The sequence below is a fragment of the Acinonyx jubatus genome, chromosome B4 (genome assembly GCF_027475565.1).
Source record: "Acinonyx jubatus isolate Ajub_Pintada_27869175 chromosome B4, VMU_Ajub_asm_v1.0, whole genome shotgun sequence".
NCBI lineage: Eukaryota > Metazoa > Chordata > Mammalia > Carnivora > Felidae > Acinonyx > Acinonyx jubatus.
The window spans coordinates 51,534,324-51,559,152 of NC_069387.1; the positions used below are offsets into that span (position 1 = coordinate 51,534,324).

General features: G+C 35.5%; 1 protein-coding gene across 3 annotated transcripts in view; it reads left to right on the forward strand.

Moving 5' to 3' along the window:
- Nucleotides 1-24,829, forward strand: part of AEBP2 (AE binding protein 2) — a 94,621-nt gene that overhangs the window by 9,883 nt on the left and 59,909 nt on the right. For all 3 annotated transcript variants that reach the window (XM_053225915.1, XM_027035678.2, XM_027035677.2), the window contains exons 2-3: nt 11,851-12,058; nt 19,731-19,838. In XM_053225915.1, coding sequence (XP_053081890.1) covers nt 11,851-12,058; nt 19,731-19,838 — 316 coding nt within the window. The remainder of the gene's footprint in view (nt 1-11,850; nt 12,059-19,730; nt 19,839-24,829) is intronic.

Here is a 24,829-nt window from a genome sequence, read left to right on the forward strand (position 1 = left end):
AAATAGTATTAAGTCAGTGGCTATTTTAAATTTCAACCTGTTTCTTTTGCAAAGAATAACTTAAGTACTTGAGTTCATTTACATTTCTGGGCCTCATTTTCATTTGTAATTATAATATACATAGCCTGTATCTCTTTTAAGACTATGAAATACAAAAGTTGATATTTAAGTGTTGTAGTTTTTCAGTCTTTAGGGGAATAGAGAGTCTTTATTGGCATTTTATTTCTTTAATTTTAATGCTTTTCTAAGTCCCCGTCTTTCTGGTTTTCATTTATGTTTCAATATTCTAGAAAGGTGAAGTGATACTAATTAGAGAAAACAGGGATTTTAGAAGGACATTTGTATTTCTCAGTAAATACATTTACTAGTTCATTTCTTTTTTTTTTCCTTCTATGTACTGATGTTGATATAAACTAGCATTGTAATGTATTCTTTTTTTTTTTTTTTAAAAACTCGAACTCGCAAACTGTGAGATGATGACCTGAGCTGAAGTTGGTCACCTAACCAAGTGAGCCACCCAGGCGCCCCAAGTTCATTTCTAAATTATAAAACTTAATGTCATTGCTTTTTATAAATACTTGTTAAAGTTCTGATAGTGGATGAATCAGCTGTGGAATTTTTTAGTGCTTTAAATTCATGTTGACAGTCATTTGAAATGTCTTTTGAGGTGTTGAGGACTACTAGAGGCATTTTTGTCAGAAATGTGTGTACTGAAGTCATCTGATAAAATCATATTTATGATTTAAAACTAACTTAAAAAAAAAACAAACCAAGTAATGATTGCTTCTGTATAAAATGGGTGTTATCCTTCACAGCAGATTTTTTTACGTACTGTCTTTGCATATAGACATTTTCCTGGAAATCTTTTTAAGAAGGTAAAAGATAACTCCTTGTAATGTAATTATATTGAAATAGAATGTTTCTAGTATTACAGTGTTTTTGAAGATAATTTCTTGCTGATCTTGTCTTAAACTGTGAAAAATGTGGGTGGAGTAATCTTAAAGAGCAATAGACTAGACTATTGCTTTCTGGACTAGACTAGAAATGAGAAGGAAATTTAAAATGATGTGCACAGTGCATAGTAGTGATATAAGAATGCAATCTACTTGTTTTCCATAGGCTATATTTCATCATTGTTGCATAAAGTCCCTTTTGACCAATTTAGTGAATGCTGCTGGGTCTTAAGGAAAAAATCTTTTGTTTTTATTCAGAGAAATAATTGTAGGGATGGAGAGTAGTCTTTTTCTTGATTAGAAAAACCCATTTTAGCTTTTTAAATTACAGTGATAATAGCTTGTAATTACAGTAACAATAGTAATAATAATATCTTGGTTTTGGCTAATGATTTTTAGTGTGCCTCCAATTAATTTTTATGATTATCTCAGTGTGACAAAGCCATATATTTTCCTTGCCTTAAAAATCCTACTTAAATTTGTCACTAAAAGTATGTGAGCATTTACTGTGTGCAAGGCACTGCACTACCTAGATTTAGGAGTTTACTCAAAATGAGAGGCTTATAGGTGATTCATAATACTACAAATCAACCAGATCATAAGGAAGCAGAATTCTTTCCACCTTAGGTGAGTAGGGAGGGCCTTAGGGAGATGTGACTTGAGCATGTGTAGCACATATAATAAAACAAGCACTTGTCTTTACTTCTTTTTTTCTTTCTTACTTATTTTTTCTAATTGCTTCTGAGTTTAGAGATCTAAAAGCCTGTGGTACCATAGCAGTTTGGAAGACAAAATCAGATGGCCTTACAGAAATCTTATGTGATCTAAATTCTTTAGTCCCATTTACGACCAATTTCATAATTATTTGATCTTTTTTAAAAATTTTTTTTAGTGTTTGAGAAAGACGGAGTGTGAGTGGGGGAGGGGCAGAGAGAGAGGGAGACACAGAATCTGAAGCAGTCTCCAGGCTCTGAGCTGTTAGCACAGAGCCAGACGTGGGGCTCAAACCCACAAACCGTGAGATCGTGACCTAAGCTGAAGTCGAACGCTTAACTGACTGAGCCACCCAGACCCCCCCTATTATTTGTTCTTGATAAAGAAAAATGAAAGTGACTTCCCCTTTATCTCTAAACAAATTAATATTTGGAGTTGGATTTTATGTTGACTTTGTTAGGCTCCTGTTCTAATGGTCTAAGTTCTAAATTTGGGACAAGTTCTACCTGAGGATTGGGTTGCTTTCTGTGACCTTGAATTACTTCTTTTATGAAACTAATTGACTTGTAGGAATCAAATTTAATAGTTTATCTTGTTATCAAAGCTATCTATCCGCCTAAATGAGTCAAGTTATATCTAAGTCTTAAATATCCTTTGTGTGTGCTATATAGGTGTGCAAAAGCAAAGAAACAACTTCTTGTGTGTGCACACCAAGTGAAACTGTCAGTTATTTTGATGTATGATATGGGTTGTATTTCAGTATTTCTCAAATCTGTGATTTACTCAGATTTTTCCTATGTGTAAGTCTGGCAATCCACTTTGGCATTAGTGTTTTATATTTGTCTGACTTTGGGCAAGTCATGTAATTCTGTGTCTCAGTCTGTTTTATTAAGATGAGGATACTAATAGTACCTACCTGATATGGTTGTTGTAAACATTAAATGAGTTACTACATATCAAGCCTTCTTCTAGTTACTATGGCTGCATGATAACCAACTCCCAACATTTAATGGCTTAAAACAGTCATGTTGCTTATAAATCTAAGATCTGAGCAGGGCTGGGTAGGGTTAGATCATTCCTGTTCCACTTGGTGTCAGCCTAGAACAGCATAAAGGCTGGGGACTGTAGTCACCAAAAAACTCACCTACTGACATTATCAGTCACACGTGTGGTGCCTGGGCTGAGAAGACTGAAACATCTGGGACTCCCTGGTATCTCTCTCTAGGTCTGTGTACTTTTCTCGTAAGATCTCTTCAGCATGGTGGCTTCAGGGGAACCAGATTTCTTTACATGGTAGGTCTGGGCTTCCAAGCTGTGTGTCCTGAGAGAGTCAGCTGGTAGCTGTAGTATATGACCTTACCTTGGAAGTCTTGCAGTGTCACTTTTGCAGTAGTCTTGGTCTTGTTCAGATTCAAGGGTAGGTAATATTGAGTCCCATCCCCATGCCATTTTGAAAGAAGAGGATGTGGAAAGTGTATATGGTGTGGCTGTCTTTGGGAAATAGACTCAGTAAGTATTGGCAGTTATGATAAAGTATAGGAAGTCAGATTTAGATAGGCTATCTTGTTTTTGTGATACAAATTTTGATATAGTAAGTTACATGATCCCTTTTTTTCCTTAACAGAAAGTTATAAAATGTAACAGGCAGGCAATTCATAATTTTCTTTTTTTTTAAATGTTTATTTATTTTGAGAGAGAGTGTTTGGGGGAGGGGCAGAGAGGGAGAGAAAGAATACCAAGCAGGCTCTGTGCTGCCAGGGTAGAGCCCGATGTACTGGATCTTGTGAACCATGAGATCATGACCTGATCCAAAACCAAGAGATGCTTAACCGACTGAGACACCCAGGAGCTCCCATAATTTTCTTGAACTGCCTGTTTCTGTCTTTTTTGTTTTGTTTTGTTTTTATTTATTTAAGTAATCTCTACACCCAATGTGGGACTTGAACTCACGACCCCAAGACTAACAGTGGCACGCTCCTCTGACTGAGCTAGCCAGATGCCCCTTGAAGTGCCTGTCTCTTTTAACTGGTTTAGTTTTGGCTTTTAATCTCATTGTCAGTGCCTAGAATAAGGAGCAGGGCACAAAATTATAGTCTATTCCAACAAATGGAGGTGAGGAATGGTAGAATTTCACTCTTAAAGTTGTATATTATTAATATAATATCCATATAATATTAGGTATACAACTTCATACTTTTGAAGAAGGCTTGTCTTAAGTGCTTGGCACTCTTGAATTTTAGCCTTTAATAAATTTGATTATAAGTATAGAAGAGACATAATCATTCTACTAGTAAGTGGCAATTTCATAGATGAAAGGAACGTCACCCACCTGTTAGCCAAATAACAACTTACCCTGCACTATGATTACATTAGGAATCCCTGATGTGTGGGTATAATGTTTACCTATAATTTGGTAAATACTTTGAAACTTTATATAGTATACTTATTTCTACACAAAGTTTATTACCAATTACAAAGTTAAGCTAAGTTTATAATGCTTGATTTTACCTTGTTAAATGTAACTTATAAACCTGTAGAATTTTTGTTTCCTTTTATCTCATGCCACTTTCTTCAGTCCCTATGGAGGACCATGTTCCATTCTTTAAAAATGAGAATTATATAATATTTGGTTTTTTTTGTTTAAAAAATTTTTTTTTAATGTCTATTTATTTTTGAGAGAGACAGAGACAGAGTGTGAACAGGGGAGGGACAGAGAGAGGGAGACACAGAATAATCCAAAACAGGCTCCAGGCTCTGAGCTATCAGCCCAGAGCCCGACGTGGGGCTCGAACTCACAAGCCATGAGATCGTGACCTGAGCTGAAGTCAGACGCTTAACTGACTGAGCCACCCAGGCTCCCTGAATATTTGTTTTATAATAATTCAGATGGAAGCTATGAACCTAAGACTTCCTAAACATATAGTTTTCATCAGAGAACAAAAATAAAACCGCCTTGTTTCTTTAGAGATTAGTGAGGTTCTTTTGTGGAACCTCAATCAAGAACTTCCAGATCCTGAAAGAATTGGTTAGATGCCTTGATCATCCTTTTTTCCTATTAAATTCTTTTTTTTTTTAAGATTAAAAAAAAATTTTTTTTTAGTGTTTTATTTTATTATTTTTGAGACAGAGAGAGACAGAGCATGAACGGGGGAGGGTCAGAGAGAGAGGGAAACACACAATCTGAAGCAGGTTCCAGGCTCTGAGCTGTTAGCACAGGGCCCAACACAGGGCTCGAACTCACAGACTGTGAGATCATGACCTGAGCTGAAGTCAGACACTCAACTGACTGAGCCACCCAGGCGCCCCTTAAGATTTTATTTTTGAGTAATCTCTATACCCAGTGTGGGGCTTGAACTCACAATCCCCAGATCAAGAGTCACAGGCTCCAACTGAGCCAGCCAGGCGCCCCTTGCTACTACATTCTTTAAGTTTATGGTACCTTTTATCCTTGATGTCTCTTACTCTGTATGTAATACAGCTCTATGGTTTTTTTTAACTTTTTGTTTGTTTTTAATTTTTTTTAAAATAGGCTCTACACCACCAGGACCCTGAGATTATGAGTTGCATGCTCTACTGACTGAGCCAGCTAGCCTCCCGTTTTCTCACTTTTTAATGTAAAATGCCATTCATTTCATAGTTAGTAGTTTCATAATTTTAAGGACTGTTGTTGAGAACATAAACAGTCTAAACAATTTACAGATTGAGTAGTGGATGAAATTTTTTCCCCAAATGAGTTTTTGTGTGGAACTCCAGTGCCTGAGACATGTTAAAATGGTATTTTATTAGTATTTAGTTTTTGTAATCTCAAAAATTTTACATTAATTTATAAAGTTACTCAGAACAGTATAACTTTTTAAGTAAATTTAAATTCCAAGTAGGGTTTGTGAATGTTACAAATATATGTCAATATTCAAACGGAATTTCCTTGTTCTATTTTGGCTGCTTAGTCTTGAAAATTTGACTTGCAGATATGGGCAGCTTGTCTTTCAGTCTCCATGTACTACACTTTAGTTCTGCTGATCAAGAGCTATGAAAGGGGATTACTAGTATGCAAATTTTGTTTGAAAAACACCATTACCTAATGATCTTAATTGTCTTTATATCACAAATGCAAAAGTGACTAGAACCTCAAACTTAAGCTATAAAATTCTTAATAATTGTCTTATGTCAGCCCTTTAATTTGTTATTGGCTCCCCAGGAGAGGAGAGCACATAGTAAGTAACTGGTCTTCTTGGAAGGTGTTTAATTGGGTAAGGCATAAGGGTATGATTTACAGATCTAATTTTTTATAAATGGACATGTGGAGGCCTAAATTAAGTCTATAGTACAGACCTGCAACTTTGCTAATGAATGACATATTTATAGGAAATTCTGATGTTTTAATTTTTTTTGAGTGAAGAGAGTAAATTATATTTAAATTCAAATTATACACCCATATCCATTCGGGTCTCTGTTCCTAACTCTCCTTTAAAGTTAGACATTTTAGGGGGGCACCTGGGTGGCTCATTCGGTTGAGCGTCCAACTTCGGCTCAAGTCATGATCTCGCTGTCTGTGAGTTCAAGCCCTGTGTTGGGCTCTGTGCTGACAGCTCAGAGCCTGGAGCCTGTTTCGGATTCTGTGTCTCCCTCTCTCTCTGCCCCTCCCCCACTCATGCTTGCTCTCTCTCTCTCTCTCTCTCTCTCTCTCTCAAAAATAAACATTAAAAAAAATTAAAAAAAAAATAAAGTTAGACATTTCAGAGCCTTGTAATTAAGAGCAGGAGAAAGAAAAGGACCCAAAGATACCAAGGAGAATCCATAGTACAAATGAATTTCCTCACAGGTAACTGAAAAGAAGGCTCCTGATAAGGCTTCTCTACCCATTGGACCTCAGATTCAATTTCGAATTCAGGAATTAAACTCCAAATAAAATAAAAATATTCCAGCTCAGAAACCTACTCTTTCCAGTACATTTTAGAGAGTCATTTAAACTTTGCACCAGAACAGTGGTTCTTGAACATTTTACTTTAAAAAACCCCTTTGCTTTCTTAAGTATTTAGGAATATGAATTATATCTCAATAAACCTGTTAAAGTTATTAAAAAAAATTAAAGATCTTTTGTTTATGTGGGTTATATTTATCAATAAACTTATAGGATTAGAAATTAAAACCAAGAACTTCAGAAACATTAAAAATAAACCAATTATATGTTTCCTTCCTCCCTCCCTTCCTCCCTTCCTTCCTCCCTTCCTTCCTTCCTTCCTTCCTTCCTTCCTTCCTTCCTTCCTTCCTTCCGCATAGGCTTCATGCCTAATGTGGGCTTGAACTTAAGACCCTGAGACCAGTAGTTGAATGCTTTACCAACTGAGCCAGCCAGGCACCCCTACATAGTATTTTCTTAATGTAAAATAACTTTTACTGTTAAAAAAAATAGAAGAGTGATGTTGTTTTATATTTAACATCTTTAATATCTGACTTCACAGCTAGTTTTTCATATCTACTTCTGCATTCAGTCTGTTGTAGTGAATTGATTTGGTTGAACTATGTGAAGACTACATACAAATGTTTTGCTTGACAGTAATTTGAGTTCTCAAAGAAGGGTATATTCTTACATGTGTTGGTTGGCCCTTGAGTTCCCAGAGGACATAATTTTTTTTTTAATGTTTATTTATTTTTGAGAGAGAAAGCAGAGTGTGAGCAGGGGCGGGGAGGGGCCTAGAGAGAGAGAGAGGGAGACACAGGCTCCAGGCTCTGAGCTGTCAGCACAGAGTGCAATGCGGGGCTCAAACTCATAAACCGTGAGATCATGACCTGAGCTGAAGTCGGACGCTTAACCGACTGAGCCACCCAGGTGCCCCCAGAGGAAATAATTTTCATAATAGCAATGTAGTTTACTCTAGATGTTATGGTAGAAATGGCTGGTGTGCCGGGTAGTTTCTTAAGAGGAAAAGGGTCCATGGAAAAGAGAGAAAATGTTGTTATGTTGAAAATCCTTCCTTTCCTTCCCTAAATATTGCGTGTGAATTTCTAACATTGTGTGGGATTTTCTTTTTTTTTTTTGAAACTTATGGATTATGTGTTGTCACAGGATGTGTGTGTGTGTGTGTGTGTGTGTGTGTGTGTCTTTTTTTGTGTATGCTTTAGTTTATATCATTGTGCAGTATCAGACACACACTTCATGAGATAGTCTGACCTGTCTTACTTGGGTAATAGTAAAAGATCTTTTAGTCTTGCTACTCAAAATGTTGTAGCAGTAGCATCAACAAGTAGGTGCTTATTAAAAATACAGTATCTCAAAAGAAAAATACAGTTATCTCTGGTCCTACCCCAAAATTCACTAAATTGGTATCTGCACGTAATAAGATCCCAGGTGATTGTTAGAATATTAAATTGAGAAGCACTGCATTAGATTATTGTAACTATCTGAATAGTAGGAGTGCTTTTTTCTGGCTTAAGTTTCCTTCCAATTACTAGGCTGCTTTTGTTCACATTTTACAGAATTAGTAGGTGTTCACTGGGAAGGAGAACTAAGTGAATGAAAAATGTTAATATGTAGGATCCTAGGAATATTACAGGATCAGGTGGAATGTCTTCTTCTAGTTCAGATCATCTTGTTATCTTACTGTTACAGGAGGAAGGACACTGTTTTCTATGGGATCTATATCTAGCTCAGTGTCCTGTCAAAATAAAAAATTAACTATAACTTGTCTCTTTTGCTCTCCCACGTCAGGACTGTTGCCTTTTTGTCTTAGGAGTGGAGAAAACCATAGATTCCAGCATGGATCTAGGGCCAAAAGGGATCCTGGAGGCTTAGGATTTGGACATCTCCTAGAATTTGCAGGAGCCTAAGAGGGGCTACGCAGTAGGACTCCATTTGGCCCTGCTAGGCTTTGGGAGGCTCTGTGGTATGCTGCACATATGTGAAGGTCTCTTGAGTCTTCTAGGGCATGAGGTCTGTCCCTTACCACCTCTGCCACTGCATATGCAGCTCAGTTGCCAATGATAGACACAGTTCATATTCTTAATATCAGCATTATACTGTCTTTTTGTGAGGATCTGTATCCACATGAAGGCTTGTGTTTCAGTGATACTGCACATAGACTGATTACATGATCTTCAGTGTATGTGGATGTTTGCAGTTACAAGGTTCCCCTTCTATGGTAAGATCAATAAACAAAAGTACATTAAGCACTATGTAGATAGACTCTATATTGCTGGTTGGATTTATTATGAGTCTCTTGGCCTTTCTTTGTCCAATTTAAAGAAAATTGGTTTTATTTTCAACTAAGTTTGGACTTTTCCATAAAAGCAGTACAGGTATGTGGTTAAAAGTGATACAAAAAGGTATTTATAGTGAAAGTTTCTCTCCTTCTGATCCTCCATCTGCCCCTCCAAAAAAACATGGATGATGTTTTGTGTATCCTTCAAAAGAAGTTTTGCCTTAAAAAAAAAAAAAAACAACAACAAAAGTTTTGTCTTGAGAGAACACCCATGTCTATATCTGTCTCCCTCCCCGGCCTAGGTATGGATATGGAAATTGGAGCATTACTACCGTGTGTGTGTGTGTGTATGTGTGTGTGTGTGTGTGTGTGTGTGTGTGTGTGTTACACTTTGCTATACCTTAGAGATTGCATTGCAATAGATCATTGAGATTAATCTCTTTTCCTAAGATGGTTTATAATTTGAGTGTGGTTGGTTGTCCACTGAAAACTATTAATATTTTATTTGCCTTTGGTGTTAGTATGGTTTATAAAAGTATGAGCATTACAGTTAAAATGTTTTAAAATCTATGAAATCTAGGAAAATAGGTGATTGTTTCATGGGTTAAGGGCCTCATGAAACTTGAAATTCCTAGGACCCAAATAAAAATAATGTATTTCTGTATAGAAAAAACGCCATCGTCACAATTTATTCCTGCAAAAAATATGACTAAGTATTCAGATAACCAAGCTTATTTGCATTTGAGAATTTAATAGAGATTACAGAAAAATTTTTTAATATCTACACCCAATGTGGGGCTCAAACTCACAACCCTGAGGTAAAGAGTTGCATGTTCTATGGATTGAACCATCCAGGTGCCCCAAGATTACAAAGTTTAGAATGAAGTTTTAAAGTTCTAATTTAGAACTTACATTGACTGGTAGATAGCCAGATGAATTTAAGCATGTGACTATTCTTTAAAGGGGAATCAGACATTTTTTATGTCTGAAGCATCCTATTAAAAAACATTTTTGCTAGCTCTTTTTAAATGGGTGCATTGGATGTTAGACACTTTTTTTTTTTTAAAGTTTATGTATTTATTTATTTCAAGAGAGAGCCCTAGCAGGAGAAGGGCAGAGGGAGATGGAGAATCTCAAGTCGGCTCCATGCTCAGCTTGCAGCCTGACGTGGGGCTCAAGCTCATAACCCTGGGATCACTACCTGAAATCAGGAGTCTGACGCTCAACTGATTGAGCTACCCCCAGACACAAATCATTTTTACTTTAATAAGTTAAACTTTATTTTGACTCTTACATATAAGCAAATGAAGTTGTGATTATAGATAAATGTTCTTATTTTTAGATGGTGTGTGCTGAAGTGATTGTGGTTGAAGTATCACGTTTGCAACTTGGAGATGATTGAGAAAAACAAATTACATATAGCAAGTAGGACAAAGTGTAAACTAAAAAAAAAAATTTATTTTAAGTGATCTCTATACCCAACATGACACTTGAACTCACAACCCTGAGATCAGGAGTCGCAGGCTGTACCGACTGAGCCAGCCACGTGTCCCCAAAATGTAAATTAAGTTCAAATTTATGTAACTTTTCTGTGTCTTTGAAATTTTCTGTAGTAAAAACTTGGAAGTCGGGAAGTTAATATAATTTTCATAATTTATTGGTACTTAGATTGCAAGCAGATAAATAAATAGCTTTTGATGGATTTAATGTGCAAACATTCTTACTTACTGTTGAGCCCTCTGGTTGAAGCTACTTTCTTGTAGTCTCTGTTGGGAAGATACTGAAAAAAATTGTTTTAATGAATTGCTTTTAATTTTTTAAAAATTTTATTTTTATTTTTATTTTATTACAAATTTTGTTTATTTGTGAGAGAGAGAGAGATAGAGTGTGAGCGAGTGAGGGGTAGAGAGAGGGAGACACAGAATCCGAAGCAGGCTCCAGGCTCTGGGCTGTGTCAGCAGGGCTTGAACTTTTGAACCTTAAAATCATGACCTGAGCTGAAATCGGATGCTTAACCGACTGAGCCACCCAGGCGCCCCAAAAAGATTTTATTTTTAAGTGATCTCTACATCCAGCATGGGGCTTGAACCTACAACCCTGACTGAGATCAAGAGTCAGATGCTCTACTGACTATGCCAGCCAGCCGTCCCCTTAAATGAATTGCTTTTGAAAGGAAGGCTTTCATTTCTTTTTTTTTTTTTTTTTACTTTTATTTCTACTAGTATGTAATTTTCTTAGTAAATAAAAGGGTCACTAATATGTTATACTTTAGTGAATAAAAAATAAAAAAGATTGGCTTTTTCAGTCCTTTTTTTGTGGATAGAAATTAGCAAAAAAAAAATTGAGGTCTAGAAAAAGACATTTTATTTGGACTTTGGTAAAATTGGAGAAACTTTTTATTGCACCCAGTTTTCTCTCTTCTGCTTGTTTAGAAGGGAAAATATTGCACAATTTCCCAACTTTTTTGAGATGGAGAGAAGTAGGATATGACAGCAGTTGTATTCTTAGATTAGTGAATAGAGGAAATGATTATGGATTAACAAGTGATTTGCAGAATTGTAAACATACTCTCGGTTCTGAATTATTTATAGCTGGACACTATAACTCTATTACTTTATTGTGCTTCTCAGAACTATGCAAGGGCTGAAATTTGATGAGCTGTATGTATGGGTGTGTGTGTGTGTGTGTGTGTGTGTGTGTTTGCTTTGCTTTCTGTAGGTTATAGTATTGAGTTCATGTCTGCCAAAAGTTACTTAAATTATCCCATAACTGGTTTTGAGGTACCAGCATTTTTTTTTTTTGCCTTGATTTGCACTTTATTGCCAACTAAATGATTTCAAAGCAGTGTTGTTTTCTAATAGAAAATATGGTTTAGTATGCTTTGTATGGAGCAGAATGTCAAGTAGTAATCTTAATTAAGTATAAGATCATATTCATGTTAGTGAATTTCTAGGAATAACACAGCCTTTTTTCTTCTTTTGTAGCATAAGCAGTACTATAATGGATGTAGACAGCACAATTTCCAGTGGGCGTTCAACTCCAGCAATGATGAATGGACAAGGAAGCACTACTTCTTCAAGCAAAAATATTGCCTATAATTGTTGTTGGGACCAGTGCCAGGCTTGCTTCAACTCTAGTCCAGATCTGGCAGATCACATCCGTTCCATACATGTAGATGGTCAGCGAGGAGGGGTTGGTTTTGTCATTTCTTTTTTTCACTCCCTGTTTTCATTAGTTTTATTAATTTGTAATTGCTAGCTAGGCTTTTTTTTTTTTTTAAAGTAATTTGAGATTTTTTTACACAGGCTTTATTTTTTTCAATTTTTTTTTCATTTATTTCCCACATAACTTGATAGGATCAAATGAACATATGTGTTGGATTTTAATTTGCTCTTAGAAGAGATTAGACTTTCTAAAATACAGTGCGAAGAAATTCAGTTTTCTAAAATACAACGGTAATATTAGACTTTCTACAGGATTAGTATAAACAGTTCTGTTAAATGACGGCTTGCAGTCATTATTTGTGAATGAGAATTGATCATCTTTTCCCAGGTCTTAACAGAGCTGGCTTAGATAGGAAGTTCTGGTTAGTGAGTATTGACCTATACCTTTTTAGGAATAAATTTAATTGTGTCAGTCTATATAATTTTTATTGGATAGTGATTTAAGAGCTAAGCAAATTAGGTGAGTCAAAGTGTAATGGATCAAAGTATTATAATGTTACTTACAACTTTTTTCAATTTTATCTAGGTTTGTCTTGAATAGTTAACCACACTTTAGTGCACTTTCCAGAAATTAATGTCACATTGTTAAGTACAGATAATCTTTAGGCCACGTATTTCCTATCAGCTTGCCATCACTGTTGAGATCTACTGATACTAAAATGGTTTAGGATCATTATGGTTTAAGTGAGTGGGTAGCTGTTTCCAAGGTTGCATTGATAGTTAGATTGCATTGATCTTTTTCAAAACATGCAACCATATAAGCACCTCTCACGTTGTAACCAGTGGTATTTGTGCATTGAAATCTTTTAAGAAATCTTTGCCGTTGTCACAGTATGTTGTAATGTATCAGCAATTTTTTGATTACTGAAATTTGATAAGTAAATACTTGTCTTACTAGATTTGAATTTTGTGATGTCTAGGTAGACAACAGATAGTGTATTAAAGAAATTTGCCCATCATATGGTATTTTCACCGCTTAACCCAACCCAGCTCAGTGGTTAGGTTACTTTTGTAATAGTCTTTTTTCCCTGCTTACATATATCAGATTTTTATTGTGACCTATGTTAACCAAGTTGGTTTCCTAGTTATTATAGAGTTGTTTTTTGTGAGCCAGTGCTTGATATCATTCGGTATATATCACTAAGATAGTCTTTTGAGCCATGGCATGATGCTTTTTTAGTCACTTGATTTAGCAACTATATATAGGATCATGAACTATGTAGAAGGTTACTGAGCTTCGTGTAGTAGGTGTGGGAAAATCTCACATTTCTAAGTCTTAGATCTTACACATTGAGGAGTTGGTACATAGCCTTATGAGAATGTTTTCAGCTCTTTAAGGATCTACAGAAGGAATCGAGGTGCAGACTGAATCTATCATGTAGTCACGGCAGCTATATTTACCTTATGTCATAGAGCAAGGCATGAAGTCTTGGTATTTCTACAATAAGTATAAACTTGTTGAAATGACCCCCCCCGTGTCATTTCTCAAATACTTACTCATAAAATTACTTTATTAAAAATAGGATTCTCTGGCTAATTTTAAGCTTAATGCTGTTTTGACCACAGAAAGGAGGCCTGATCTTTGAAGGACATTAATTGCTAAACTACAAATATTAGAGAATAGAGAAAATACACTCAGATTATTTTTACATATCAGTCATTGGCCTATAGATCAAGCTTTCAGTCTGTATACCGATGAATGCATGAAACTTTGAAAACTATGTACAACTATGTAACAGGAAATCTTGATCTGGTTTTGTGCTTAAAATAGAGTGGATGTTGGTTGGGACATCTTTTTTTTTTTATGGCCTCTTTGAAGGGAACTTTAAAAAAATAAGCATTTTTAAGTGTAGAGTTCATTGACGTTAAGTACGTTTATATTGTTGTACAACCATCATCACTGTCTATCTCCAGAATTGTTTAATATATCAAACTGACATCTGTACCCATTCAACAATAATTCCCCATTCCTCCCTTTCCTCAGCACCCCAGTTCTACTTTCTGTCTTCATGACTTTGTTCTAGGTACCTCATACACCTGGAAAACAGCTGATTTTCATAACATAATTTTTGTTTAGATTTCTTTTCTTTCTACCCCAAGTGTTAAACTGTCTTAATGGAACAGAAGCAAATGAGGAAAAAATTGGTAACTCTAGAGGACTTTATGCTTCTACTTACTAAAAGTTGACGGTTTTATTGGAGTAGTATGTTAGCAAGATCTGAATACTATATTAATTCCTGTTCTTTTTCTCATCCCACTCTAATCTTCACCCTGGGAAAACAAAACCATCATATAATAGCTTAGAAACTTCTCTCTCCCCCCATCCCCCCTTTAAGCTTTTTATATTTCCATGTCACATGGACTTTAATTATATTTGGAGGCTGAAATTGGGTAGAGTTTGGGTCTTCATTGACCTTTTCATATATCAAAGTGGGTAGATTCTTCTATTTCAGAAGTTAAGCTAACCACTTAAACACCAGATTGTGAGTGTACCTTTTTTTTTAATTTTTAAAAAATACCTTTTTAAAAAAATGTTTATTATTTTTGAGAGAGAGACAGCATGAGTGGGGGAGGGGCAGAGAGAGAGGGAGACAGAATCCGAAGCAGGCTCTAGGGTCCTAGCTGTTAGCACAGAGCCTGATGCGGGGTTCAAACTCACGAACTGCAAGATCATGACCTGAGCTGAAGTCGTATGCTTAACTGACTGAGCCACCTAGCTGCCCCAATTTTCTTCTCTTCTCTTCTCTTCTCTTCTCTTCTCTTCTCTTCTCTTCTCTTCTCTTCTCTTCTCTTCTCTTTTCTTTCATGTTTATTTTTGAGAGAGAGAGTGTGCGTGAGTGAATATGCCTTTTAAGGAAGACTCATGAAAGTACTTTTTCCTATTTAAAACACTAAAAGAGGCAAAACATTTTTTAACTTTTTTTCATTAGGTATAATAGAATCGGGTTCTGGGGTCATACTTCTGTGCATGATTGGATTTCAAAAACTAGAATGAGGTATTTTATTAATCACATTTCAAATCCCAGTGTCCTATTCATATACACTGAAGTCTTGGTAAGCAGGAAACTTTGTCTTCTAGGATTTCTGTGGTTTAGTAACATCCATTAGTGTTGTGTTCTTTCCGTCTTAACTGTTTCTTATTAAAAAAAAAAACAGATTTGCCAGAAAGAAACCTGTTTGTGTTTCTTGATGCACGAGTTATTTTACACATGTCATTTTATTAAGTTCATTTTTGTGTATGTTCTTTGGTCTGTTTGAGGGCAGAGGGCCTGAAGGAGATTTTGGGGAAGGGATGGTAGGGTATTATTCAAAGGCTTGAATAAGATCAGTTACCTTTATATGTTACATAAAATGACACTCAGGGTTAAATTGGAATGAGACTAGAAAGTGAAATCAATCTTAGGAGGTCACTTTGAGTTTTGATTGCCTATCTGATAGCTCCTAAAACATGCATGAAATTGGTCATAGATTTTGTAATAAAGGAAAAATACTTAATTCTTGTAATTTGAGTGTTCCATTAAATATTTTTGTCCTCTGTTTTATTAAATTTGCCCTCTGTTCTTTTAACAGAGAAAATTGAAAATGTTCATTTAATGTGGCTAAAAATAATAGGATATAAAATGATAGCTGTTGTTTTAGATCTTGGAAGAACAAACTGATTAGAAACAATAATTACATGTAAAAATACTTTATTTCTCTTTTGTTCGCATTTTGTAAAAGAGTGAGCTGGGTTTTTTCTAAGTAATATTAAAGCTTGGGGTGCCTGGTAGCTCAGTCAGTTAAGCATCCGACTTTGGCTCAAGTCATGACCTCACAGTTCATGGGTTCAAGCCTCGCGTTGGGCTCTGTGCTGATAGCTTGGAGCCTAGACCCTCTTCACATTCTATGTCTCCCTTTCTCTCTGCCCCCCACCCTCAAAAATAAAATAAAACATTAAACAAAAAAAGAAATGAAAGTTTAAGGGATCCATAAAAATCATCCAATCCCTTCCTGACTTTAGATGGTATTATCTCTTGCTTTATACAAAATCTTTTTGTATCATTTTACTGCAAAAGGAATCTAATTCCTTAGTAAAGCCAGCCCCTTCCCCCACTCCTGCATGTAAATTATATTGCCTTCTGGCTCTATTTAGAATATATTTGGCTGATTTTAATTTACCTTACTACTAACTGAATTTTCCTTATGCATACTTAGATTCTGTCAGGTTACATTGCATTTTTTTTTTGCAGTAGATTTTACAATTTACTTACAGAAAATTTTAATGGATCATTTGCACACTTTAGTGTGAAATGTTAGTGACCAGATAAGTACAAGTATCTTTATACTGTCACACAAGCTGTCAAAGGTGTAGGCCATGAATAAATTCAGAAAAATACGTTGCTGCATTTGGTCAAAGAAATTGATGAAAGTGAAGAACACTTAACACTACTCTTGGTTCTCAGGTTTGTACCAGTCTTTTCCATTTTGGGCATTTTGGAGGAGTTGCCTTAAAGTTGACAGTTTGAATGAGTGAGGATTTCTGAAGGACTTCTCAACAGAAAGCCCAAACTTATAAAATTGAAATTTTAGACCTCTACATCTTTTGTTGGGTCATTGTAAATTTGAAGATTCTTTGGTAGTCCAAAAATATTCTGATTTAATTTAGTTTAGTTTAATTTAATTTAATTTTAATTTAATTTAATTTAATTTAATTTAATTTAATTTAATTTAATTTAATTTAATTTTGTTTGAGAGAGAGCCAGGGAGGGATGGGGGTTGGGGGAGAAGGAGGGGAGAGAGCGAGAGGGAGAAAGAAAGAGAATCCAAAACAGGCTACACGCCCAGCATGAAGCCTGATGTGGGTATCCCTGAGTTGAAATCAGGGAGTCGATCGCTTAACTGACCAAGCCACCCAGCCACCTCCACAAATATTCTTTTAATAACTGTGTGTTTTGATTTGATTTTTAAAGATAGTTTGGCAGAAAAATTTATTTGGTGGCAGTTATTTTGAAAAGGGGCCTCCAGTGTCTAATATAAACCCAATTTTTCTGTTAAATAGTTTAGAGTATCATCTTGCATTTTCATTGTATTTTGGAGTTAGCAAATGTGTGCTGGTAGTGTCTGTTTGATGAGAAAGGAAATAGACGCTTAAAGAAATGATTCTTCCAAGATTACAAAGCTGCAAAGTATGAAAGCTCTGTATACAATTCAGGTCATTTACTTTGTGCTATTTTTGTTACATCTAATAACCTAATATAAGTCTGTCTATTATGAGAGACTAGACTATGTACCTATGTGCCTCAGTATTCTGATTAGTATAGCTAGATCTTAATTCATTTTTTTTTTAGAACTTAATTCATCTTAAGGTATTATAGAGGAAGCATGATAGATTTTATCCTTGAATAATTCCTTTCACATTTGGATTAGATTCCTGTGGTGTTTGGTTTTCAGAGTTAATTTTTACAATGAAGAAGTTTCTAAAAATTGATTATGAGAATGTTTTTCATATATTGTGCATCTAAAAACTCTCAAGTTTGAAGAAAGACCCTTCTGTCAGATTTTAACTCTTTATCAAAGGGTGTCCTAACATAGATTAGGGAAAGACATTCAGCTTTTAACAGTTTTGTGATTTTTGTGGATCCATGGTGTGGAGTTTTAGTGCCTGTTTTGTCTTTGTGCAAGTTTAGTGCTTCCTCTCCCCCTCTCTCCAAACCCCAAAATTATTTTCTAAATATTTCACCCCAGTATAGCTAAATATAGTTAGCTTTGGTCTCTTTACACTTATTTCCATTTCCTATAAAATTCATTAGGTTGAAGGTTATGGTTTTTCTTTGAACCTGAAGGTGTTGCTCTAATAGCGTTACTAGACATTATTTCACCTAGAGTCTGGACCATAACTACTCATCTTGAAGGCTATTATCTGGTGGAATTACAGTCTGCCATTGTCTCCATATTTGTGTTTATTTCTAGGAAAAAAAAATTGCTAGTCAGAGATTGTTGTTTCTTTCACATATAGTGGTTGGCTAATGTAAGGGGCAGTGTTTGAATATTTATCTTCTTGTTTCTTTGAGAGTAACTCAGCACAGAGGTTACTTAAGAGTTAAGACAACAGAATTCTTCACTGTTTTAAAAATTATTACATAAATGACGGTAGATTTGTTTGCAGTTACTTTAATGCATCTCTCTTTATGTGGTATGGCTTGTGAGAGAATTTTAAATCAATCTCTGATTCCTATTTATTGCTTGAACATTTAAGATTCAGAGTTGTCAGGAAGTTGATAGATAGCACTACTGATTATCTGCATGTGATTATTAAACATTATTGAATTAATTTCCACAACACAATTCATGTAGTTTTGAAAACATTTTTTCCTTTTTTTGGATTCATTTTAAAAAGTAGCTTTGAATTCTGGGAACTTGTGGAATCATTTTATAAACACAAACTAGGGTCAAGGATTTTAAATATGAAGGAGGAAATGTTTTGATTTCTATGTCTGTTTAATTAAAAGAAATGAGCCAATTTATAGAGGAATCAGGATACATGATAACTATAAACAGTCATATCAAACAGCAATAGCAGTATTGCCTTGTTAGACCTATCTAATATAAAATGACTTTGGTTTTGAGTAAAAATTCAGTTACTTTAGACTGTTGATTTTTCTAGGCTTTAAAAAAAGTTTATTTTAAACTGTTTAATGATGCTTCATTTTTGCATGTATCTTCATTCTATTCTACATGTAGTATGTTACAGTCTTGAAAGTATGGCTCTGTTTATAATTACTCTTCCCTTAGAAAAGAACAGAGCTTATATATAAGTGGCTCTTTGAAGGCTATAACTACAGTGGATTCAGACTTCTTTTACTGGTGTTGGGAAGCAATTTTAAATGTTCAGTTTGATGGAAATACAATCAGTTAGAAACTTGATATGTCACTAGTAAGAAGATGATAAAGATTAGATTGTTAGTTGTTAGACTGGTATTTTCCAAACCCAGTCATACTCAATTACCTGAATCCAAGAATGTGGATCTGTTATGATAAACAGCTTGTGCCCATTGCTTTTACAACTGTATTAATTTAACATTTTGTATTAGATTTTGTTTCATAAGATAATGGGAAATAATTTTTAAAGAATAGAACAGTACAAAAATAAGTATTAGCATGCATATGAGAATAAGGAATCTGGAGCAGAAAATTTTAACTTAGTAATTTAATTACTATACTCATTTTCTGACATTCATCTTCAGAGATTAATATTTGAGTATTTTGATTTATTTTCATTATTTCTTTATACCATTATATTTTCCTGTTATAAATAATACATGTTAGTTCCCTCATGCAGTAAATACAAAATAATGGTGTATAGTTCTGGTTCCAAGGGTATATTGTTAATATTTTGAATTTTGCCTTCTGAGTGACACTTTGGGATTGGTTTTTCAGTCCCCATTGAGGGAATTGGACAGCAGCCTTAAGGGGAAAGGGTTGACACTGTGCTTTTCATACTGGAAGTTCAGAAGTTTAACTATGTTAAGCATTTTGATTGACTCCTACATTAATGGCTCTTTCTGTCAGTTAAAGACTTGCAGCATGTTCATTTGAACTTACAAGGAATAAAACTCTGTTGAAATAAGTGATGAAAATTATTATGCCTCTTCTTTTAACAGGTATTTGTTTGCTTATGGAAAGGTTGTAAAGTATATAACACTCCATCAACCAGTCAGAGTTGGTTACAGAGGCATATGCTGACACACAGTGGAGACAAACCTTTTAAGGTAAGTAAGTATATGTGAGTTGTTTTTAACCTTTAGTTGATGTATTTCTTTAAAAAAATTTTTTTAAACGTTTATTTATTATTGAAGGACAGAGAGAGTCAGAGCGTGAGCAGGGGAGGGGCAGAGGGAGAGGGAGACACAGAATCTGAAGCAGGTTCCAGGCTCTGAGCTGTCAGCACAGAGCCCGACGCGGGGCTCAAACTCACAAACTGCGAGTTCATAACCTGAGCCGAAGTCAGACGCTTAACCGACTGAGCCACCCAGGTGCCCCTGGTTGATATATTTCTTAATGGGCATATTTTTGCCCTTCTAGCAATGTTTAAAAATATTTCTGTAGATACATGGAATTTAAAAAAGCAATGGAGGTAAAGATAATTTAATCCAATTTGTAAAATTTGGAGAACAGAAAAAAGTCACTGTGGAGGGTGGATTGAGAATAGCTAATGGGCAGACCTGTTTGAATGCATGTCTTTAAAATTGGAGGCTTTTAATACCTTGTGATGTGTGTTTTCACTGCTATAGGTTTCAGCCTTTTTATTAGCAAACAACACTGATTATTAATAATTCCAAAAAGTGAAATTGTACAACGTTAAGGGAATTGATTGCTTTGACTCAGGTTTGAGGTCATGGTACTGAGTTTAGTTGTAAATTACTGTGTCAAATAGATGTATTCTGAAAAATTGTATGAAGAACCAGTTCTGTAAAAACCGTTTTTCCATTTATCTTCATTAAAAATGAAAATATTTTGGTTTGTAATTATGGAAAGCATATACCATAGAGGTTAAAAGTTTGTGTTTAGAAAACTTTAATAGCTGTTAAACCCATAATTTACTGGTATGTAAATACCGTGCCAGAAACTTCCCTTGGGTTTCATTAGAGAAGGAGGTAATTCTTATGGAGCTGCTTTTTAAAAAATTAGTTTATTTTGAAAAGACAATCTTTAACAAGTTAAAAAAAATTTTTTTTAAAAATTTTTAATGTTTAATTTTGAGAGAGAGAGAGACACAGTGCCAGCAGGGGAGGGGCAGAGAGAGGAGACACAGAATCAGAAGCAGGCTTCAGGCTTTAAGCTGTCAGCACAGACCCCAATGCGAGGCTCAAACTCAGGCACCATGAGATTATGAGCTGAGCTAATGTCAGACTCTCAACAAACTGGGCCACCAGGCGCCCCAAGTTGAAATAAATTTTTAAGGAAATTATTTATGTAGAGAAATCTTGCTCCCTTTTCTTCTTTCCTTCTTCCCTCTTCCTCAAATATGTAACCACTGTTACTAGTTTCTAGTGAATTCTAGTATTTCTTTATGAACCAATATATGTAGTTTCATTCTTCTTTCTTACACAAAATCCAGTAAACTATATACTGTCTGTACTTTATTTCTAACTATTTTTTTAAAATGTTTGTTGGTTGGTTGGTTGGTTGGTTGATTGATTTTGAGAGAGAGTGAGAGACAGCGTGCACAAGCAGGGGAGGGTCAGACAGAGAATCCCAAGCAGTCTCTACACTGTCAGTGCAGAGCTGTATGCAGGGCTCAAACTCAGGAACCGCGAGATCATGACCTGAGCCAAAATTAAGTCGGATGCTTAACCAACTGAGCTACCCAGATACCCCTGTAATTTTTTTTTTTTTTTAATGATTTTATTTTTAAGTAATCTCCATACCCAGTGTGGGACTCAAACTCAAATCTCTGAAATCAGAAGTCGCATGCTCTACTGACTGTGCCAGCCAGGCACCCCATATACCTTATTATTTTTTTCTTTAATCAACCTTTTATTTTAGAGCAGTTTTAGATATACAGTAATATTACAAGGATTATAAAGTTCCCTTATACCCTATGCCAAGTTTCTCCCACTGTTAACCTCTTTCTTGCATGTATGTGTACCTTGCTTTTTAAACTTACTGTATTCTAGAGATCTTTCTATATTTGCTCCTAGAGAGTATTCTTTCAGTTTATTTAACCAAATTTGTATAGACACTTGGGTTATTTCTAGTCTTTGGCTATTATAAATAGTGCTGCAGTGATAAATCTTGGAATATACGTGTCATTTTGTACATGTGTAAATATATATGGAGGAAGAATTCCCCGAAGTGACATGAGTGGGTGGATCAAAGGCTATATAAGCATTGATGATTTTGATAAATCTTGCCAAATTGCCCTCCTTAGGGTTTGTGTCCTCATCATTGTTAGAACGTCTGCCTTCTCAGTAGCTGTGCTAAGATAAGAAGGTGTTCTCAAACTTTTGGATTTTTGCCAATCTAATAGATTAGAAATTCCATCGTTGTGTAGGTTTTTTTCTTGTTTTCATTCTAATGTAGTTTTAATTTGCTTCTCTTTCATTATGAGGAAGTTTGGATATCCTTTTTTCTTTTTCTTTTTTCTTTTTTTAATGTTTATTTTTGAGAGAAACAGAGGATGAAGAGGATAGTGGCAAAGAGAGAGGGTGACACAGAATGCGAAGCAGGCTCCAGACTCTGAGCTGTCAGCACAGAGCCTGATATGGGGCTCGAACCCACTAGCTGTGAGATCATGACCTGAGACGAAGTCAGATGCTTAACCGACTGAGTCACCCAGGCGCCCCTGGTTATCTATTCTTATGTTTAACTATTCGGGTTTATTTTTCTTTCTTTTTAATTTTGTCTATTTACTTAAAAAATTTTTTTTTAATTTTTATTAAGCAAGCTCTGTGCCCAGCATGGGGCTTGAACTCATGATACTGAGGTCAAGAGTCTAATGCTCTACTGACTGAGGCAGCCAGGAGCCCCTCTTTATTCTTTTTTAAATAAATGATCTCATTGACCTTTCTGTTGGCATGTGGGTCTTATAACTTTAACACCCTAGTCTTTCTTGGGGTCTTACTATAGATCCTACCCCTGGTATGTTCTGGAAGTGTATGATCTGGGGCAGTTTTTAAACTTCCCATTAAGATGTAGCTAGTAAGAATAGTTACCTCATGGAGCCATACAGTATGTATCCAATAAACATAAGAGATTATTGTTGTTAAAGTGAAAGAATCATTTACTTTTTTACTGTATTTCTGTATGTTTTTCTTTAAGGCAGCAATCCTCCTGGTTGATTGTGATGTGCAGATTGATTTCAAAGCCTGTCAAATGCTTTTTTTCTCCCAGATCCTCCTTTTAGAAACTGTAGAAGATTCCCATTGGAGAGGGGGAATGAAGTTGTCTTTAAAAAAAGATAAAAGTTGGGGCGCCTGGGTGGCTCAGTCAGTTAAGTGTCTGACTTTGGCTCAGGTCATGATCTTGCTGTTCGTGAGTTCAAGCCCCACCTCAGGCTCTGTGCTGACAGCTCAGAGCCTGGAGCTTGCTTCAGACTCTGTGTCTCCTTCTCCCTCTACCCCTCCCACCACGTATACTTTTCTCTCTCTCCCTCAAAATAAATAAACATTAAAAAAAAAAAAAAGACAGAAGTTAAGGAGTATGAATTAGTGAGGCATTGTTCTGTAAGTCATAGGAATCATTTAAATTCAGAAAGCATTTATTGATATCTATAGTACATGGCAGTGTGCTAGGCACTTTGGAAGCAAGGTAAATAAGATCTAAATTTAAGTAATGAAATGTTTTATGTGCTTTAATAGTGACGTATGAAAGGTTCTATGGAAACTTAGATTAGGTATCAATTAAATACTATAATAGGGACTGTGGAGGAATAGTAGAAGGTAAGTGGGAGTCAGCTATAGAAAGAAGGTCATGAGTTGATGATGTTTGAGGTGAGTCTCTTTTTTTTAAAGTTTTTACTTATAATGTATAATAAAGTGTCTTAAGTATACTTAAGTGTTCAACAGTGTAAAGATATGTTTCATATGTGTGTATGTACCTGTGATGTATGCACCTGTGTCACCACCACCCTGATGAAAAATATTTTTTAGTAAAATAGAATTTCTTTAATGACCCTTTCCAATCTATTCTTCTCCTGTCCTCTGTTTTTCCCCGCAGGCCATATTATGATTTTCCAGTCTATTCTGTCCTCTGTTATTCTCCTCAGGCCATATTAGATTTCTGTCATCTGGTTTAGTTCTGGCTGTACCAGTTTATTTATTTACATTTTAAATGGTTATTTATTTTTGAGAGAGAGAGGGAGGTGGAGAATCCCAAGCAGGTGCTACACTGCCGGTGAGGAGCCTGACACAGGACTTGATCCCATGAACCATGAGATCACGACCTGAGCCAAGATCAAGAGAAGGATGCTCAACCGACTGAGCTACACAGGCACCCCAGAATAGGGCATTTTTAGCTTTGGAAATGACAAACTCTTCTCCAAATTGGTCATATTATTTACATTTCCACCAGCAGTGACTTAGAGTTTTTAGTTGCTCTATCTTATATTATCAAATGTCTTTTAATTTTAGCCATTCTGGTGGATATATAAGTGGTATCTCATTTTTGCTTTCATTTTTATTTCCCCAGTGAATAATGATGAGCACATTTTCATGTGCTTATGGCTATTTGAATTTCCTGTTTTGGGGAAGTGCCTATTTGAACCCATAAACCATGAGATCATGACCTCAGCCAAAATCAGATGGCTTAAGTGACTGAGCCACCCAGGCGCCCCTATTGGATAAATTTTTATATATTTTGGATATAAGTTCTTTGTCAGTTATATGCACATCCCTTCTGTGTTTGGTTTCCTAATGGGATTTTTTGAAAAAGTTTTAAATTTCAATGAAATCTAATTTATCAGCTTTTTTTTTTTTTAAATATATGAAGTTTATTGTCAAATTGGTTTCCATACAACACCCAGTGCTCATCCCAAAAGGTGCCCTCCTCAATACCCATCACCCACCCTCCCCTCCCTCCCACCCCCCATCAGCCCTCAGTTTGTTCTCAGTTTTTAAGAGTCTCTTATGCTTTGGCTCTCTTCCACTCTAACCTCTTTTTTTTTTTTTTTTTTTCCTTCCCCTCCCCCATGGGTTTCTGTTAAGTTTCTCAGATACCATATGGTATCTGTCTTTCTCTGTATGGCTTATTTCACTTAGCA